Source organism: Silene latifolia, chromosome 1 (assembly GCF_048544455.1).
Source record: "Silene latifolia isolate original U9 population chromosome 1, ASM4854445v1, whole genome shotgun sequence".
Classification (NCBI taxonomy): Eukaryota; Viridiplantae; Streptophyta; class Magnoliopsida; order Caryophyllales; family Caryophyllaceae; genus Silene; species Silene latifolia.
In genome coordinates this window covers 127747904-127770162 of record NC_133526.1, presented here as the reverse complement: position 1 = coordinate 127770162, position 22259 = coordinate 127747904, and the positions used below count along the sequence as shown (strand labels likewise).

Below are 22259 nucleotides of genomic sequence, written 5' to 3'. Positions count from 1 at the left end.
TATCAAAGGAAAAGGTTTAAATATAGTTTAAATCACTTTTAAACATTTCTAAACTATCAAAAATAATTACATTTCTTCAAAATAAAATAAGATTATATTTTATCAAATAAATTTTATTTCAAATAAATTAATATTATATTAAAGTAGATTAAAATATTACTTTTGAAATATAATAAAGGTTTTCAAATTTACGGGGTGTTACAAAGAAGACCCTATATCTCCTAGGATTTTTACCATTTGTATGGAGTATCTCACAAGGGTCATAAATTATGCAATTGACAGATGCAGTTTTCAATACCATCCTCTCTGCAAGAATCTTAAACTTACCCATTTTATGTTTGCTGATGATTTGTTAATGTTTTGCAAAGGTAATGCCAACTCTGTGATGCTTCAGATGAGGGCATTCTCCACTTTTTCACAGACCTCGGGACTGAACATGAATAATAGTAAATATGAGGTATATTTCAATGGCATGGACAAACAATTGAAAGCTGATTTTATTCAGGTTACTGGTTTTACTGAAGGTAGCATGCCGTTTAGATACTTGGGCATGCCTATTCAAGCTGGTAGATTGACAAAAACTGAATGTAATATAATTGCAGAGAAAATGGTGAGCAGGATCAAGAGTTTAGGTGCTAGGAAATTGTATTTAGGTAGACTCACTCTCATTAATTCAGTGCTGAATACACTCTACTCCTACTGGGCCAATTTCTTCATTATACCTAATAGTGTCATTAAGAGAGTTGAGGCCATCTATAGAAATTTCTTGTGGGATGGTAGTTCAGATTATCATAGAGTGCCTCTGGTTGCTTGGGAGACTGTCACACTCCCTAAAAATGAAGGTGGCTTGGGCATAAAAAAAAGCTAAACTATGGAATATAGCTACTGTTGCTAAATTGGTGGATTAGATATACTCTAAACCTGATAGATTGTGGATCAGGTGGGTTGCACAGGTGCACATCAAGAACCATGATTGGCATAGTTATAAACCTCTTAATGATGCATCGTGGATTTGGAAGAATATTTTAAAGGTAAAGGATAAAATAAAAGATGGGTTTCAAAAAGGAAAATGGCAGGATGCTAAGGGATACTCAATTAGAAGGGGATATAACTGGTTGAGATACCAGAAACCTGTCAAGGAGTGGGCTAATTGGGTATGGAACAATTGGAATATTGTTAAGCATTCCCTGATCTCCTAGATGTTTATGCAGAAGGGAATGAATGTAAAGGAAAAACTTTACAAAATTGGTTGCAGTCCTGATGACAGTTGCAACATATATGGAATGGCATCAGAAACTCATGATCATCTATTTTTTGAATGCAGCTATAGCAAGCAGATTCTGAATATGATTGAAGCTTGGAATGGAACAAAAATCTCTGACCTGATAAGTAGAGTAACTGCTAGCAGAAGAGTGCAGGCTGGAGTGCAGTGGAAAACTCAAATGATGGTGATGAATGCTTGCATTTACCACATTTGAAGCCAAAGGAACAATGCCGGGGTTAACACTATAGTTGCAAGACCTAAAATTGTGGCTAAGCTGATTAAAGAAGAGTTCAAGACAAGAACTATAACTGAGAGTGATAAGAATTGGCTGAGAGAGCGAAATTTGTAATCTTTTTTGGTATGGTTTGTATATAGATTAACAGTTGCTATGACTATTTCTTTAGAATAATCCATAGTGTTGTAATTATCTTTTATTTATAATATATTTACTCACATTTTACCAAAAAAAAGTACTCTTCAAATATGCATTAGACTCTAACGACCATCCTTTTGATTCTTGACAAAACCAAATGAAGAAATCAATTTCTTTTTCTTTTCTTTCTTTTTCAATTCCTTTTTCCGATTTTTCCGATTTTTTCTTTTTTTTTCTTTCTTTTGCTTCATTTTTTTTTTCAACACAATTGCCAAATAATTCTACTTTGCCATACCCACATGACAACAATAAGTCCCAACCCAACCATAATAGCAAAATAGACATGATAATCAAGCAACTGCGAATGTCCCGATAAGGTAGGCAAATTCTTGGATTGTAGCTCATAGGATGTAATTTAAAGTTAGCTACAACGGTTCAAACGACCTAAGCAAAAGGTAATGTGAGGCTTATTTGAACGGTAAGAACCGCTTATCCACATGTACTTAGTAAAATAAAAGCAATAAAAGTATCAAGTAATTAATGTCACACTTATGCAGTTTGATATTACACATTCCACAAGGAGAAAGCACACTCAAGCCTAATTAATAAATGAGGTCAGTTTATTGATGTTCCTGGCCTAGGAAGCTCTATAGACCTCAGAATTGAAGTAGTTCACTAACATAATTGTGTCAAATCTAATTAGCATAAAGCATGTCAAATACGGTCAAGACTTGAATTATGAGCTTAGTTCTCATGGATAACGGGCCAGAACAATGTACATGGACAACTATTTGGGATTCAAATGCAAAAACAATGCAATTTAACATCATCGTTATTTAATTCACCAAGATTCGACTTAAAACAAAGGAAAAACATGTTTTTGTATTTTGTATTTTTTAATTTTTATGTATTTTTGATATAAAAACACACAACAATAAGTAAATCACACAACATAATTAAACTCCTCCCCCAAACCTAAATGTCACAGTGTCCTCATTGTGACGCCTACAATATAGCAATCACACACAAATCCAGCGACCTAAAGGGCATATCTAACAAAAGGAATGGGAAATTAACTAGAGAAAGTACAATAAAAGAAGATGCAAGGGAAGAGAATACCGGGTAAGAGAGTAGGAATTCCCCCAAACCAGCTGCAAAAATAGGGGAAAATAATGAACCGCGCAAACCCTATCATCGTTTGGCTACGTTTCAGACCCAAAACACGTGGGTACTCAATCGAGCCTGCCAGCATTCGATCGAGTACTCATCTGTCGAGCAAATGTCTGCATTTAAAACAAATGCCACACAAATCACAATCAATATAACTTAAAGTTCATAACAGTAAATTAAAAAGTAGCGCATGTGCTACACACAAGCATAAGTAGCACCAATAAGTAGTCTAAGAGAAAATAAATGACAAATAAAGTTCTTGCTCATCCAACTCAAAGTCTAATATAAAATATGAGCAATGTTCATAGTTCTTCAAGTCATCATCTAGAGAAAGGAGATAAGGGACTTCATCCATCATAGAAGCTTAATCAAAAACTTTGACTGGCTCCTCTCTGAAAATCTCAGCTTCCAAAGCATCCAACTCGGCTTCTATGTCAACATTATCACAGCTGTAAACCATCTCAGGAGGAGGTTCATCTCCATAAATCAACTTCTCTATTTCATCCACTTCCTTGCTCCATGGATATGACGCAACAGCAGGGGCGTCAGGTGGATTTCTCTCAAAACATAAAGCAAAAGAATCATGAATTGTAGGATCGATAGCATTAAAGCATATACCATGGAGATACTGAGTGGGGACGCTTTATAGCGTTATCAAGTTAACATTACCATCTCCCACTTTTAGTGTCAAACTACCATCCCTAACATCTATGAGTTTTCCTGCAATGTGGAGGAACGGTCTACCTAGAATAATAGGGACTTGAGAATCCTCAACCATATCCATAACAATAAAGCCAACTGGAATGAAATACTTCCCTACTCTAACTGGCACATTCTCTAAGACACCCATAGGCTTCTTTAACGATCTATCGGCCATTTGTAAGGTCATATTAGTGACACGTAGTTGACCCACATTTAAATTTTTGCATATTGAATATGACATAACACTAACACTAGCCCCTAAATCGCAAAGGGCTTTATCAAAAGCTACACTACCAATATGACAAGGAATAGAAAAACTCCCTGGATCCTTAAGCTTTGGTGGTGAGTTAGCTTGTAATGCGGCCGCGCATCTTAAGTGAAAGCTACTGTCTCAACTTCATCAAAAGACCGCTTATTTGATAAGATCTCTTTCAAAAACTTAGCATACGCCGGCACTTGAGTAACCAATTCAGTAAATGGCACTGTCACTTGAAGATTCTGTACTACCTCCATGAACCTTCCAAACTGTTGTTCAAGTTTAGATTTCCGCAATCTTTGAGGAAAAGGTAGTTTGATTTTAATCGGTTCGACTTCTTTGGCTGTAGAAGTACGTTTAGAAGCATCATCGTCAGTTCCAGATGTTACTCGATCGAGTCTGGTAGTCACTCGATCGAGGAACCTATTTTTGTCCAATGTCGTAGCTGAAACACGCGAAAAATTACTGTCATAGGGGGTGCCTCAATCGAGCCCTCGGTGTACTCGATCGAGCATACTAGTTCCACGATCAATCCTGGGCTGGCTCGATCGAGGACACTCGTCCGTCCTCCTTTTTTCGTCTTTTCGCTTATCCCGTGTTTGATCTTTGCAAATTTCTTTCTCGTCATCGCTCAAATCGAGATTGCCTATCCCTTAGGATGCATATAGGTAACTTCATCATCATTAATGGGCACATCTGGACTTTCATAAGTAGTACCGCTCCTTTAGGAAATAGCATTAATTTGCTCTTGCGCTTGCTTACCTTAAAGAGGAAGGCCGGACTATTTTGAAGGATTTTGAGCCGCCATTTCAGCAATTTGAGTATCTATCCAACATCTTGTTATGAGCCATACGTTCGAAAATCTGAGCCGTTTGCTTTTGTTGCATTGACAAAGTTTGTTGTAAAAGAGCTCTCAATTCTGCCATCTCATTATTTTAACCTTGAGGAGGAGGTTGAATTTGTTGAAAACCTCCTTGATTTTGCCGAACAAAGCTTCCTTGTGGTTGGTTACCACAATTTGGAGGAATTATATAAGTAATTTGCAGCGGGGCTTGAGCATAAGCATTCTGAATCCTTTTAGGAAGAAGTTAGAATATGGAGTACCTTGCTTGAAAGACTGAAAAGCATGAACTTGCTCAATGGTACTCATACACTTGGCCGCAGTGTGGCCATCTATCCTACATCTCTCGCAGGACACTTCTTGTTGAACCATGTGAACCATCTCTTTCTTATTACCCAAAGACTGAGTAGTCTTAAACTCGGCTATTTGAGCATGTATGGTCTCCAACTGTGCCGCGACAGCACTATCTGAACCAGTTGCTCTCTTACTACCTCTGGGGTTACCATACTCAGCTGTATGAGTGGCTATCTGATCAATTAAATTGCAAGCATTACCGTCATTAGTATTATCCTGGAATCTCCCATTAGCAGCTGAGTCAAGCAAGGCTCTATGATCGTCATACAATCCGTTGTAAAACTTGTTGCAAAGGAACCAAATTTCGAAGCCATGGTAGGGGACAGACTGAACTAGCCTCTTGAAACGAATCCAAGGTTCATTAAAATCCTTAGTAGGACCTTACTTAAAACATGTAATATGACTTCTAAGAGCATTAGTTTTCTGTGGTGGAAAATAACTCTTGTAGAATGCAAGAGCTAATGAAGTCCAGTTGGTAATTGCGTCGGTCTCCATATCTAAGTCCCGTAACCACTCAGCTGCATCATGTCTCAAAGAGAAAGGAAAGAGAGTTTGTTTCACTTGATCTTGAGTCACCCCAGTTGTGAAAGGAATAGAACAACAATAAGTAACAAACTTCTCCATGTGCTTTGCGACCCCTCTCCAGCTTTTCCTACAAACATATTTCTCTCTACTAAGCTTATATAGGAAGGCTTGATGTCAAAGGTCCCTTTATCAGTGGTAGGGAGCTTGAAGCCTTTAGGAATAGAAGCAACCGTGGGTTCGGAATAACTTGCCAAGGTCTACATCTTTGATGTTGTAGAAACCACAGGTGCAGAAATAAGCGTGTCCTCTTTAAAGGACGAATCTTCTGCAAAAGTATAACACGCATAGTCAAGTGTACTCAAGTCTTCCACCTGACTTACTTCTCTATGAAAACAAAAAGAAAAAACAAAATTGTCTCAAGGAACTGATGCTCCCTGAGACAAAAGAAAAAAATAAAAAAAAATAAACAAGAAAAATTGTTGCCTCCCTGGTAAAGACGCCAAATTTGATAAGGCTAAAGTCGTATCACCTTAATCAAAGTAAACCTAAATTACTACTAACTAATAGCTAGTGTTAAGAAGGGTCGAATCCACAGAGAGGCGAGGTAATAATTCTAGTTTGTTATTGTTTAAGTGTGTCTTAAAGTAACCAATTTTTGGGGGTTTTGAATATTTGATTTCTAACGACTAATAAAAAGTGAAATAAAGATGAATAACAATAATATTAAAGAGTCTAGGGATCGGGTTCACTAGGTAGTCATCAAAGGGTAAGGTTTAATTCATTGATTGAGCAATTTATATTGTTGAAAGTCATATGATGGGTCGATTCTAATATGTCTTTTTAGATCTAAACTTAACATGCAATCGCTATTATTAAGTCGGTCTAATTCGATTATCGTGGCCTATACTAGTCTTAACCCTGTCGGTGATAATCCTAGTTTATGCAAGACTTATTAATCAATTCCGATCAGTAATTAATCTACTAGAATTAAGGCGAGAATTAAACAGCAATCAAAAGCAGTTTAGCAATCAATTCATTAATTAACCCTTTTATAACAACCTAGATCTCCTTTCACCCAAGATTATAGGCTTAGCTACTCATACTAAAGGGAAGAACAACAATAGGAATAATAAGAAACATGATGAATAACAATAAAAGATGAATAACGAACGAATAATAATTATTGAAGAAATATTAATACTGTAATGATGAAGAACAAAGATATAGATCCGAAACAAGAGCAAGAAACTAAACTAAGAGTTTTCTAGGGTTTTAGAAGAAAAATAAAGCGTAAATAAACTAGGGTACGATTTTAGGTATTTATAATAAAACAAAACCGACTTAAGGAAAATTGCGGAAAATATAGAACTGAGTGGTTCCTCGATCGAGCCCGACTTTACTCGATCGAGTCACCATCGTCCTCGATCGAGCCCGGATTCAGTTGATCGAGGCATCACTTGTTTCTGCTCTTTTCTTCGTGTTTTATTCTTAACTTCTCTTCTTTCATTCTTATGGATTCCTATGCCATGCTTCGTGTATTCCTTCATGCCTACTCCGTGATGCCCATTTCATTCCTTTGCCCCTCAAAATGCATCATTCCTGCATTAAACATCAAATAGCGGAAGTATCATCGTTCTAACATAAAAGACATGTAAATGATATAATTTAGCACGAAAACCGTATCAAAAGCAACAAAGTGGAGGCATAAATATGTATATAATTATGACTCATCAAGGGGTCGGAATGCTTTTGCTCAAGCCCCGCCGCAGAATACGTACATTATGCCTCCAAATCGTGGTAACCAACCACAAGGAAACTTTGTTAGGCAAAATCAAGGAGGTTTTCAACAAATACAACCTCCTCCTCAAGCTCCAAGTAATGAGATGGCCGAGATGAAAGCCCTATTGCAAGAAAGTTTGTTGATTCAAAAAAAGCAAACGGCTCAGATTTCCGAACTTATGGCTCACAACAAGATGTTGGATACTCAAGTTGGTCAAATGGCGGCTCAAAATCCTTCAAAATAGTCCGGCCTTCCTCCTCAAGGTAAGCAAGCACATGAGCAAGTTAATGATATTTCATTGAGGAGCGGTACCACTTATCGAAGTCCGGAGTTGCCCATTAATGAATATGAGGTTCCTTGCATGCATCCTAAGGGGCTAGGTAATTTGAAGCTAAGTGACGATGAAAAAGAAATTGACGAAACTGAAACACAGGATAGAAGAAAAGCGAAAAAAACAATGCAAAGCACGGTTCCTCGATCGAGTAGGCACATGCTCGATCGAGTATAACCTCTGCTCGATCGAGTGCAGAACGGGCTCGATCGAGGCACCCCCCCTGACAATGATTTTTCGCGTGTTTCAGCTACAACATTCGACAAAAGTAGGTTCCTCGATCGAGTATAACCTAGGCTCGTTCGTGTCACCCCTGAACTCGATCGAGTAACCACAAGACTCGATCAAGTCACTCCTGTAACTGCCGATAATGCTTCCAAAGTTATTTCTAATACAAAAGAAGCCGAGCCAATTAAAATTCAACTACCGTTTCCTCAACAATTGTTGTGATGTTATTGCTCGTCGTTAAAGCTATCAACCAAAACAATATTTGTAACTCTACAAACTACTCTTTAGTGGAGTGGTAAGTAAAGGTCGGATCCCATGGGACGGGTATTGATTTAGGATTTCAATTGCAAGTAGTTTATGTCTTAGGGTGTCACAAATTTGGGTTGAGATGATATGTAATCTAAACTAATCAACAAGATGAATGTAAATTAAGAAGACAAAGTAAAGCAATTAAAGGGGTTTGTAAACAATTGATTAAGGGCACTAGGGTGTCATGGGTTCATAAGGGAATCATGGAAATAGATCATACAAACATATTCTCCAATAGATGCAAGAAACTTATTGTTGTGATGGAATCGAGTTAGTGTATATCTTACAATTCCTAGGAAGATTTAGGTCCCGGAGCCGAGTCGATCAAGACTTTACAACACCTACAAGTTAACTTAGTCTCTTCCATTTCAACTCTATGCATGGTCTAACACGGCTTGAGTTGGCTTATATCTTACAAGCCTCATTGAAAATATAAGAGATGGGTACAAAATGCAAAGGAGAGGGTTGATCATGATCCTAAATTATTTCCTTTCAAATTTGAGGACATTATCAACTGTAACATGAGACCGTCGTCTCAGATAACTGAGTCAAGTGGAAGTCGTAGTGAGAGTAGGAAAAGAAATGCAGAAGTAGTCGCATCACCCGAAACGGTAAGAGCGAAAATAGGTACTTTCTTTTATGATCAAACATGTATGCTTTGAATGTTTTCATGTATATGTGGTGGTATATTTAAATTGTATGCTGAAACAGATGTCAAGACCGACAGTGGGGACCAGACAGAGTAAGAGAGGTAGGGCTTCTGTGGCCGAAATTGGGGAGGGGAGTGGACCGGTAGTTCCGGCGGTACCCGAATACCCGTCCGTGATATTTGTGGACTTCACACAAAGAAAGAAGTTTGTGGCTTTACAGACTCGTAAGATGAGACTGACTCGCTCCATTGACACGACCCTCTTGGATGATCTGAGTATTAAGACTAATGTCAGGCACATCTTTGAGACCTTGGGGTTGACCGGACTTTATCGCCTACGAAAGCATTCGTATGCCTTTCTGACCTCGAGTTCATGAGCTCGTTTAAATACGAGCCGGTGGAACAAACTGTGGAGTTCCGCCTCATGAATACAAGCTTTGTCTTGACGATGGACATGTTTGCTTCTCACCTTGGGTTAGCTAAGCCTTCCAAGAGAGCCCTTCGTGACATACCGACCGAGTGTGGGGTTAGTAGTCTCATGCCTTGTATCACCGGGAAAGTAGATCCCACTGCTAGTAACATGTTGATCAATGATGTGCAACATGTCACTTTGAAAATCTTTCTTCATGCTTTGTCGTGGCTCCTCTACGAGAGATCAGATGTGAGTAAGTTGAACTCACATGAGTTGATGCTTCTGATGGCGTACCTTAACCCCGAGCGGACTGAGAGAGTGACTTTTAGTGCTCCCGCCACAGTGTGTGCCAGTCTAGCTTTGATGGCCTCGTCTGACACTAGGATCCTGAGTTATGGTGCCATTGCCACACGTTTAGCTGAGAAGCTAACTTCCTTTGAGGCTTCCCCCGGCCTACACCCCTTTAGCCACCCCGGTACCTACCTTGGAGAGAGCCTACTTCCTCGACCTGAAATGGTTGAGAACCTTGGAGGATGGCAGTTTAGCGTGGAGGGTGTGGGGCGTGAGTTGGATGTGGATACCAGCTCCTGAGCACCTCTCACCGATAGAGCCTTTACCTGCGGCAGTTATATCTGCCGATTCTGACGAGGAGGAGGAGGGGGATGCGCGTCCTGCGAGGCAGACATACTTCATCGACCCGGAGATCCTCTGAGTCATGCCTGAGCCGAAGAAGAGGGAGAACGTGAGGCCTGAGGAGGATCGACCTAGGATTGGGATAGGGCCACGCCGAGTGCGAGAGAGAGTGGCCGAGATTCAGCCACAACAGCCGGTACCACCACAATATACGTTTCCTGGTTACCCTTCTTTTGATACCCCGGAGACGCGTGAGAGCTACCTTGCCGAGAGAGTGTCCTCTACCTTGACGATCCGGAACTTGCATGGGATGGCGTATGTTCAGGGAATTGGTACCTCGGGACCTCATCCGGTTTGGTGGAGGGGAGTCGGGTACAGCAGCGGGGTTTTCCACTCTTATGGGGTGGATATGTTTACATGGGGAGCACCTCAGTTATACCCTTACGGTGGTTTGACCCCTTGGTACATGAGACCAGATACTGGAGCCGGTGGTGATGCGGGTCTTGGTGCGTCAGGAGCAGGCATTTCGGGAGGTGGTGGAGATGAGGATGACGTGATGGACGAGCAGCAGCAGCAGGAGTGATACTCCATTTCTTTCAGTTATGCTTGTAGTTTATGATGGATATTAGGTTGTTTCGGTTGGTACTTTCTTTTCGAACTTGGTTGTATCGGTGGCCATAAGGCCGTACTTGCTTATTTTGGACTTGTTTTACAGGATTTGTGGTCGGGTTATCATCCCGACTCGTAGTTATGTGATTATATATATATTGTTTGGATTTCTGGGCAATTCTTGACCTGTAGCAACTCGATCGAGTGCCCCTCACTCGATCGAGTAACTGCAGGTCTGTCTATTGGAGGGGTATTCGGATCTCGGGCTACTCGATCGAGTAGCTAAGATACTCGATCGAGTAGGGCCAGCTCGATCGAGTGCATGACCAACTCGATCGAGTGTCACTGTTACAGGCACTTTTCCAGATTTAAATTGTTTGAATGCTTTTATTTATGGATGTTTCGATATTAGTCATGGTTGTTGATGGTTCGTAGCATGTTTTAGTCTCATCGTTAGTCATGTTTTGACTTGTGCTTGAGTTATAAGTGAAGTTTTGCGAGATATAGGTGTGACGAGACGATGACACATATTATTGCGGAACTTGGCATGCGAGTGATGTTGTTTAAGTTCATATTTGCATATGTACATATCTATAGCGTATGAGTAATGGTTATGTGGTGTCGGATGTCATGGGAGGATAGGGACTTGAGCAATTCACGCAGTCTTAATAGCATTTGTGTTACCATGTAAGCTTCATGCACGTACCATCTGTCGTGGTTTGGTCGAATTATACGTTTCTAATACTCTCTTCTTCCGTGTGGTTGTATAATAACAAGTTATTGAGAAGCTGCTAGTTTGTCACAAGATATATCTATATATGTATGTGTCCGTGAAGTAGTATGTAATTTCAATGGTTTACGTTTGTATGGGTTGTGATCACGTAATGTCCATTAGTAAAGTGGCGTGTGTATATGAATTAATATTAGTCGTGGTTAATGAGTAATGTCGATAAGATGCAATAGGTGTCGGGTTAAGGAACAGGAAGTCGTTTGATGGTGAACTCCGGGGACGAAGTTCCTTTTTAGAGGGGAAGAGTAACGTCGCAAAGGGAAAATGCCGTAATTTTAACAATTTTGGCAGTATGTTTGTGATGTTTTATAATATCTCTGTTACATTCCAAGTACGAGTTTATAATTGTTTTAATAGTTTTGTTGTGGTTTATAATTGTTTTAATCGTTTTGTTGTGGAAATTGTATATTTAAGTGAGAGTGAGTAATTGTCAAACAAAATGGCATGTCATTATACCTTATTTTCAGTAATCATTTGTTATGTTATCATGAGAATATGATGTCATGAGCAGTAGCGGGGTTGTCATCAGTAGTTTTGCATTGGGCGGCTATGAATCATACATTGTTGTGAATCTATGATAGGACCGTTGTGTTGCATGTTTTCTGTTGGTAATTGTGACCCGTGAAAGTATAGTCTCGTAGTTGCGTTGATGCATGTCTGAATAATTCGATGTAGTAGTATAAACGATAGTCGAGTTGGTCGTGTTGGTGCATGTTATGTGATCAGTAACTCAAGTAGTGGTTCGTTGAAGCTTGGGTGTGTGGTGTGTGTTAGGCAATTGACGATGATGATGTTTGATGGACATATATAGTGGGGATAATATTTCTGAGTAGTTTTGTTGACCTGTATTGGATAAACGGTGGTGTCGACCTTGGTTTCCTGTTGTGTGCTGCGGGGGAGGATGAGTTGAACTTCGAGACAGAATTCTTTTTAAGGAGGGAAGACTGTAATACCCGTCCTTTTAGGGACCCGTTGACCGACCTTAGAGGCGTGTTGTAGCCTTTGGGATTCGTACAAGCGGTGTCTTGTGTTGTGATAGACCTTGGGATGAGTGGTACTCGATCTAGTCGAGGCTACTCGATCGAGTAGTTTGGGCACTCGATCGAGTAGGGGCCGCTTGATCGAGTGAGTTGGTTACTCGATCGAGTAGCGTCTTTTCAGCGGGGTTTTATAATCGTGTTTTGATAGAATCGCAAATCATTTCCGCCTCCTTCTCCAAACCTAGATGTTACCTCTTCTCCTTCCCTTCACCATATCCTCTTCCATTGGGGCCTTAAAGGATGCTTGTGCCTTGGGGATGGGTTGCTTGAGTCGGGTAGCGGTCTTAACACCTGTATGCTTTGCGTAGGTATGTCATCATCATCATCATCATCATCATCTTTGTTGCTGCGGTTCCAGATTAGGGTTATAGTAATAGTGATAGGTGATTGTACTGCTTGCGTAGGTGTGTTGCTTGATTGATTGGTATCATGTCGTCGGAAGTGGAATCGCTGCGGTGCGCTAGAGTTAGGTTCGCCTACTTAGTTTCTGTTAGTTGTTTAGTGTGTCGGTTGTTGTGTGGATTGTAGTGTCAGTGTGGTTGTTTGATTATGGTAATCGGTTGGTGTTGTGTTGTTTCGTTTGTTGTTGTTGTGGTGCAGCTGATTGTGAATGATTGTCTATGGTTCTCGAGGTGCGTCCTCGGCTGAGTGGAGTCACTTGCGGGAGTGGCTTCATGCCCTAGTTTCGCCGTCCGTGGAACCCGCCACGGGAGGGGATGTGCACATTAATGGGACAGGGTTATCGCTCAGTATGATGAACGGGGCTTAGGTGGGAACGACTGCGGTCCCCCACTGGCAGGGCTGGTCCAGTGGACAGTCGGTGACGGTGATTGTTTGGAGATGTGGTGTGTGCGTGTTTTGTGTACTTGTATAGCGTCTGTGGTTGTTGATGTGTTGCCTCAGTTACTGACCTTGTGTGGTTTGTCTTTGTTTGTTCTGTTGTGTCTGCCGTGATCCCTTATGGTGAGCATTCGGTCTTTCAGGTGAGGTTTTGGATGATAGCTGGAGTCTTGACGGGGATGGGTCTTTCACAAGTTACGTCAGAGATAGTTCACATAAGGATGTTGAGTTGTATCTTTTGTATCAATAGTTTTTGTTAGATCACTTGTAATAAATATAAATGTTCTTTTATCGACTTTTGATTATTGCTTTCCTCGGGTAAACGAGATGGTAACGCCTTTTGTATGCTAGAGAAGGTCTTGTTAAGGCTCCTGGGTATATGGGGGTGTTACAGTTTGTATACCTCAACTCTTGAAAGAGTTTGTCTCTAAAAGTTTGGATTAATTGTTACCTTCCACCACTTGCACAAATAGCCGTGTTCAATTGGAAAAAACAAGGTTAGGTTTCAGAGCAAGGATGAATCGGTGGAGGCTATTTTTTGTATGAGGAATTTGATTTGTTAATATTGAGTTTCCAAGCTTACATGAGTGATTTTACTCCGGTAAATATCAGTAGTTGTCTGAGTTTGGATTGGGGAGACCTGATTATTTATGTTTATCATGAAGAAACATTCTTGTCTGACATTTCTGCGATAGTTGCATATTACTTTCCGCGAGATAAGCATGATGAGGTCAGTGCGTCAAAGCAACAAATTTACATTTTATCAAGATTCAAACCTGTATATGTTGGAGATCATCTGATTCAATCGAATGCGCTATATCAACTCAAATCTTCAAAAATGGTGTGAGGTGACATTGGACTGCCAACTATATTGTTACTATTTCGATTCTTTTCTTACACGTCGTGTTTTGTTTGCTCACACTATGTTAAATCTGGACCTTATTTTTTTGTGAATTTTGTTTGATTTCATTATTTTGTGATATCTTGAATTTTATTCTGTTTTTTTATTTATTGATTTGTTTATGAATCGTTAGTTGATAAGATCGTGTTTTTAGTTTTATCAACTTTTCAATTATGTAAATTTAATTGTTTAGCCTTTTTGAAGGCCCGCGGATGTAAATGTCCTATAAAAAATACTAATTATTTATATCCATAAAATAAATCAAAATATTTATTGAAATTAGAATAGAAAAAAGTAGAATATTGAAATTTTGACATTTGATTCGATTAGGTTTTGAAAAAATATACGATGCTCGTTAATTAGAAGAAAATAAATAAATGTAATGATAATACATTTTATATGGTTACAATAACATAAATGATTTTTACTGCTCCCTCCGTCACGTTCATTTGTTTGCATATTTCATTTTTGCGTGTCTTAGTCAATTGCTTGCCTTTCTATTTTAAGGATGCATTTCATAAGCAATTAGTTTCTTCACACTAAATTTGACCTACTTGTCATCTAATAATTGTCTACCTCTTCTTTCTTTGGTTTTGTGCCAAAACCAAAGACAAACAATAACCGGGACATAATGAGTACTACAATAAAGTCAAATAATACAATCGTAGAATTATGTTACAATTCCTTACCTAGATTTTAAACAACCAAAATTTTAGGGTTTACATTATTTTGATGTTATGTATATTGCCACAATATATTTTCATTTACCACAAATTACCATAAAGTTGCCCCCATTTATTAATATTTTACCACAATATATAAAGTTCCATAATTGTGTTTATATTCGTGTTTAATTCATTTTCTTTAAACTCTTGTACAAACTATCAGAAAGGACCACTCGACTATTCGTCTTTCAATGCTTAGGCTTCAATGTCGCTGCTAGAAAATGGTCTTTCAATGCTTGGGTTTTCAATGGGGGCGCTTGGGTTTTCAATGCCGACACTTGGACTTCCAATTCCAAAAATGCCGCGAGTTTTGGGTTGATTTTAAGACCTCGAGTGACAAACTTGTCACCTAATTCCAAATGTTCTAAATTCAACTGTCCAGCCTCGACAAAACGTTCCCCGAGCACCACACAAGTTTCAGATAGCTTGAATAAGTTTCTAGCAACATCCGATTTCTCTTCTCCGTATAATTTCCAAGCATCCATAGCATGCTCATGTGCTCCAAATACGGAGAAGAAAACTAGTTTTCACAAAGAATAAAAATATGAAATATAGTCGCTCTAATCATAGACGAACTTTCTTTTTTTTTCTATAAATGATGAACAAGACAGAATAATTTCTGGATGAATCCACACCATTTGGGGAGATTCACAGGCGCAAGCAAATTCTTCGCCTTCAAAATAGTAATCACCTTGTCATACATAAACGATAAGAGCTTCTTATCTATTTTTCCGTTTGAGTCTCAATACAAATTTTCTATCCGTTATATCTTCTAAACAGGTCAACAACAATTAAATCTGTGATATTTGATGTAGTTTCGTGACTAGGGTTAGGGTTTAGTATATATTAGATGAAAACCTTTCAGACTAAGGTTAAGGTCTGGTGTATTTGATGAAGAACCTTCATTCTGCTTCTTTTTATCTTCCTTTTTCTTTTTAACCTAAGATTAACTAAAGTTTTAGGAAGATGAACATACATGGTGAGATGAAGCTTTGAAAAAGATTAGGGGTTTAGGGTTATTAGAGAAGAAGGATTTTGAGAAATTGGTCTGGAAAGTGGTGATTCCGTTTATGGGTATCTTTTTTCTGGGCCCGTAAACCGACGAACTAAACATACCACCGTAGCTATACTATTCTTTGCTCTTATATAAATTATAATGTCGGATTGGGCCTAAACGATAATTATTTCGGTGTCATATTCAAACTTTAGTATTCTTTGATTGTACATAAATTATTGTTGCATTTAAGGCTAAAACCGGAAGTAGAAGACATTGAATACATTTGAGAAATTGGGAGCAATGTTATTGTGAATGTTATTAATTGTGTGTGAAAATGCAGTACAATACTTAGTATATACACAGTTATTGACTTTGATAATAACCCTTGGATAAAAGCATAAATTGGATAAAAGCATGATCTTAGAAATGAATTTAGCTTACTCTATTGTGCTTTATTCATATCGGGTCACTGTCCTAGGCTTTTAGCACGATTATTTTTATATTTATTAGTATTTTATCACGATTACTGTTGTTATTATTATTCTTATTGTCTAGTTGGAAACCCGGTATGATGTACGAGGCTCACAATAGAATTATCTGTGAGAATATATTCATAAGTTGCTAAAAAGAAGTCAAACTATGTTGAATCATTAATGAAAAAAAAAAAAATTAGGTTGGTGTAGTTGATCACCGATGAATTATTAGTATTTTTAACATAAAATTTTTGTCATTCAATAGTATAACATCAAATGACATAGTCATAGTATGTTGTTAGTTTATTCTTTGTTACAGGCACAACTGATTTTTAATTAAAAAGAAATGATATCGATGCTACGTAAAACAACATGTGTCAAGATTATATGTATTTATAGTGTGTTCAGAGAAATTGTAAAATCTCTTACAACATAATTTTACCTTGACTATCTATAATTAAGATTATTTGCTCCTTATAAACTTTTCGCAAAATCAAATCCAAATTGAATTCCAACAGAATTAGTAGTCTCTAAACAATAATCAAAACAATTTATGAGTCTATTAAATAGAATGCAAGGGGCACCTAAGAAGAAATCGGTATTTTGTAATGGTTAGATTATTTGGATATATGAGGGTAATATACATGAAATTTCGTAGATTGAGAACGGATTTTTATTTATGTGAGGTCATCGAATAGCGTAGGTTAAATTTGTATTCGACCTTTAATATAATAGAGTATTCAATAGTTTGATCACTTATTTATTTGCTACATAATGAAAACTTTGTCTCAATCCCTTGTAGATAAATCTTAATGAACTAAAATAAAAAATAATCATTTGATTTAAATTAGTAAAATATATACATACATCAAAAATTCGAAAGGTCATTATACTATAAAAACTTTTGAAGCCTGCATAATGTTTGATCATGTATCTCAAATTTTACCCATGCATACATAAAAATCTAAGTAAGTATAAAATAAAGTGTAGAAATATGAGTAAATAGAATTATCCTTAGTATGTAAAATCAACACTAAACACAGAGATACATGGTTGAGTAAATACTCTGTAGTGCACAAGCAAGATTTGGTTAAATTAATACATAATGTGCGTATTAATGATCATAACTTATTTACACTCTTGAGGTCTTTAGTAATTAGTAGTCTAAATTATTAAGACTCTTTCAAACATTCTCTTATTCTAAATCTAGGTCAATGTGTGAGTTTAGAAATGATCAGCAATTCATCATATGAATAATACTATTAATTGCTCCATTGTTACACAAAAGCTTTGAGTTGTCCAAACTGCCAAATTCTACTTCAGTTTTTTTCGATTTCATTCCTTCACCTAATGATCTCCACATTATTATAAAGATTAAATTGATGAAACAAAAAAAGTAACATATATAGATCGATCGGCGTATTGTTCTATATGCATTGATCACTTGAATGTATGTACAAGCATTTATGATTTATATACACACTCCAATGACTATTTAGTGACTATATTTTGATTGAGCCGTAGTTTATACTCCATGTAACTACGTAAGATTACATTACATCATCTTACCATAACACTTTAATTTAATAAATTCATTATTTATCCGTCAGCTTCTTAAATTTATTTTGATGCTAGAATACAAACTACAAATGTATGAGACCACAAGTGGGGGAGAAATGAAACGATAACTTGAACTATTACGAATGTCCGTTATCTATTTGGTAATTTTAATCTACTTATATTAGGAAAATTTTATTAAGATATATTTGATCAACTTATATTAAGATAATTTTATTAAAATTTGTTTTTAATATTAAAACATAATTTATTTTCGCAGTACGATTTTTACTTATTACAGTACTTTTTAACTCAAACTTTCCATTTGTCTACCCTTACTAAAAAAAACTTCAAATTTTTTCTCTCTACCTTCTCTCTATTGTTGACTTTATAACCTCCTTCAAGTTTTCAATTATGAACAATAATTCGAGTATATAGCATATATTAATTAATTAGTCAATTATTAATAATTAATTTGGCTCTTTGTTATATTTTTGTTTCTTTTTTAGTTAGGGTTTACGTTAAAAAGGGTTAATTCATTAGTCAATTATCAATTGTGTACGTTGTTAATTACGCCGGAAACATAGGCATATAGCGCCTATGAATCTGTGATATTGTATGTTGGTGAGTTAGTTCATCATTTGTCAATCATCAATTTGTATTAAACTTAAATTAAAAAAAGAAAAAAAAACTCAATCTCAACTTTGTAACACAGTGGCGACCAACGACGATTCCATGAAGATTACCAAAGTAGTACACACAGAAGCACCACCGTAATGGCCTAACCTATCCGTTTTCCTACCACACGCAACCACCCTAACCGCCAACGACGACAACCGTTATCGAAAATAGGGTGACGTAAAATTAGAAATAGGGTGATATAAAATTAGAGAGAAATAGGGTGATGTGAAATTAGAGAAATATATTTGAGAGGGAAAATGGGAGGGGATATGTGAAGGGTATAATTGTCAACAGTGTACTGTAATGAGTAAAATGTGTACTGCGAAAATCAGCACCCTATTAAAAAATGTTTCAAGATCTACTCTTGTTAGGATTTCTTAAAAAGTTGGATTCTCTAATATCGCTCGAAAAGTTCCTACTATATACTAGATTTAATGCCCGTGCGATGCACGAGCCTATTTGTAATGCTCGGTGATGTATAATGTAGTATCTAATAAGTGTTTTCATGATCGCAACATGGTACAAACCCATTATATCGATATCTCTTACTCCCTCCATCTCAACCAATAATTTACACTTCGTTTATTTCCCCCACATAAAATAAAGTAACTGTATACTATTCACTGGGACAAAGAGAGTAATAAATTGACCATTTTTTATCAATTAAAAAAATTGATGTTGAAAACTTTAAAATATAGAGACGTGTACATAAAATTTACTCCCGCATTCACATCATTGAAATTTAATCTAAATTGTACATCGGAGCATATCATGTTTTCGAATCGTGTCGTTATCTATAATTAAGCATGACATTAGCCTAAGTTTTCTAAAATTCTTATATAATATACACTCCCAAATTCATAATTAAGTTATTATGTTATCTCTCTCTTTGGATTTTAATTCACTTATTGAATTGCTTATCTAAATAAAAGAAGTTACTCTTTTTTGTTATGTGCAATGCTATCTCGTATAACACCAATTCTCTTGTAGGACAATATCTCAGTAATGAATATCTTTTCTTTCTTTGGTTATGTCCTTTATTGCTCAAATATACTTAAGTAGTAATATAAAGAAGTAGGTATGTAATATGTATGTTAATGTACGTAAGATTCTATCTCATCGTTAAATTCTACTCCGTAATTAAACACTTGTAGTCAATTAGATATACGTAGTACGTAAGATCTTATATGATGTAGATACGTAAATTGAGATTCTATAGCTTAATTGCTCTATTTTTTTTTTTTTTTTTTTTGATGACGAGGGGGTTGAATCCCCCCGGGCCCATGCATTCCCGCACTACCACATGGAACATGTAAGCCACCCCTTTGGGGGCTGCAGTGGCCGATTGCTCTATTTTATATGAAAAGCTATACAATCTTTGTCGATTATGATCTTTAATCTATTTTTTATCTACTATATGTAGTATAATAATTGTAGTATAACAATAGTAAAGTAGTTCATAAATGTTGGAAACTTTATTTCGTTCGAAGATTTTTTCGTAAAACTTGGTTTACAAACGGCCTTGAATGTCATGGAAGGGTTAACAACTTAGAGGATAGATAGTCTTTTCCATTAAGTCATCTTTTATCCCTATCCTACTAAAACCATATATTCTGTATAGTTTTACTTAAATTAGATCAAAGCAGCATAGCACCTAAAACGAATAAAAAAAATCAATGAGTAGATATATTGAAATTAGAGACCCAACAAATATGAACATAAAAAGCAATCAAACTAATCATTTATGTTATCATTCTCATCCAATAAGATAGCAAAATATTTATAAAAATTACATAAATCAAAATAGAAAAGAATTAGCTATTAGAAATAGACAATCTACAACTACTTTGCATTACACATATGTGATAGAAACTAATCTCATGGATTACATATTACATGAAAAGTAATGAGTATATATATATACACACACATAGCAACACGAGCATCATAGTGAAAATCTAACTCTTTTGGATAGTGTTAGGCCCTGTTCTTTTGGACTGAAATTATCTGAACTGAACTGATTTGAACTGAATTTAATGGAGCTTAACTGAACTTAATGGCACTGAACTGAACTGAACAGAACTGGTCTGAACTGAATGAACTTAAATAAAAAGAATAAAAAGAATAATAATAATAATAATAATAATAATAATAATAATAATAATAATAATAATAATAATAATAATAATAACAATAACAATAATAATAATAAATAATATAATAACAATAATACCAATAATAATAATAAATATTATAATATTATTATAATAATATTATCCATTATCCATTATTATTATCCATTATTATCCATTATTATTATTATTATTAATGTAATATAATAATAATAATCTAGTAAGTTATATAAAAAAATAGTAATATAATAATAAATATTATAATAATAATAATAATAATAATAATAATAATATATTTATTATATAAATGATAATATTATAATATATGAAATAATAAAATATATTAACAATAACTAGAAAACAAATATGATAAGTATAATATTAATATTATAAATAATAATAAATAATAATAATTAATATAAATAATAATAATAATAATAATAATAATAATTTATTAATACAATAATATTAAATATGTTATTAATAATTGTTCCGGGTGTAATTCCAGAGCAGATATTTGTCACCACCCTTGGCTTGTAGAATAATGTCTTTGGTTGGATTCTTCTTGTCTTTGTCGTTCCTCTCGGTCTCTCCTGCAACAATGAACGAACTGAGGGGGGCGTGTGTGCAAGCGTACTCACTCCGACGCTCAAGTCGGTGAACTTAAAGGGATTAAGTTGTGTTATTTAGAGCAATATATTGTAGAGAGATGAGGAAGATAATACCAGTTTATGTGTGATATTAGGTCAAGTTGTGGATCCCCTCCTCAATGAAGGTTGAGGAGTATTTATAGACTCTCACCTTTTGTCACGTAGTGGCCAAGTGGCCAAGTGGCTAGCAGGTGGAAAGACTGATCTACCCCTCGGCCGAGGAACCTATGGCAGGCCGGCGGCCATGTTGACTCACCGCCGAGGGGTCTTGGATATGAGTACGCGGGTATGTGTCCCGGCTGGCAGGTTGCCATCGGGACCAGCCGACAGCCGATGGACCCGCATCGGCTAGGCTGTCTAAGCCGTTGTCTTGCTGTAGGTATCTTTGACCTTGCTCAGTATGTTGACTTGGTCAGCGGTGCAGAATATGCCCCATCAATTTGCCCCCAGTGTAGCCTATGCCGTGGTATGGGCTCCGATGTACGTTCGAGCGTATATTCTGCGCAAGTGATTTTGTAAAAATTTTCTGCATCGGCTTCTTCTTCGGCGGCCTCTGCTTAGGCCGTACCATATCCCCCCTCCACATGGATGTGTAGAGGGCATCCGATGTGGAAAAGAAAGTGACGCTGGCCAGGACCAGGGTTGAGAGTGCCGGTTGCTTTTGATTGCCCCCGACCGGCGCTGTATAGCTTGGTTGATCAAGTGGCCGGCGGAGAACAGATGCTTGGGAATTTTGCTGAGGAAGGTGAATAGGCGGAGAGATATGAATGGGCGTGTTGAAGACGCTTGGTCACTGTTGCATTGATTGACGTCTAACTGTTGCAACGATTGACATCCCATGGTTGCTTGTCCGACACGTGTCTGCACGCTGATTGGTTGACGCTTCATGGGCTGTTCGCTGATTGGTCCTTCTTTATGGGCTTTTCCCTATAAATAGGGAAGTTATTCCGTGAAATTGGCCACCAATTTCATTCTCCAAAATTTTTCCTCAAAACTTTCAAGGGTTTCTTTGTCTTCTAATCTTCAGTTGTTATTCC

The 22259-nt window shown here is 36.9% G+C and overlaps 1 protein-coding gene across 1 annotated transcript; it reads left to right on the top strand.

The window, feature by feature from the left end:
* The first annotated feature begins 241 nt into the window (after nt 1-241).
* LOC141655510 (uncharacterized) lies at nt 242-1478 on the top strand. The gene is made up of 3 exons (XM_074462590.1): nt 242-805; nt 909-1154; nt 1212-1478. The coding sequence occupies exons 1-3, from the start codon at nt 242-244 to the stop codon at nt 1476-1478; spliced, it is 1077 nt and encodes a 358-aa protein (XP_074318691.1).
* The last annotated feature ends 20781 nt before the right edge of the window (nt 1479-22259 follow it).

Bases quoted from the DNA above. Each gene is read 5' to 3' on its own strand.
- LOC141655510 (XM_074462590.1), top strand. From the start codon at position 242: ATGGAGTATCTCACAAGGGTCATAAATTATGCAATTGACAGATGCAGT. The intron at 806-908 runs GTTGCTTGGGAG...TTGGTGGATTAG, and splicing joins ATTATCATAGAGTGCCTCTG to ATATACTCTAAACCTGATAG. The intron at 1,155-1,211 runs GTATGGAACAAT...ATGTTTATGCAG, and splicing joins TCAAGGAGTGGGCTAATTGG to AAGGGAATGAATGTAAAGGA.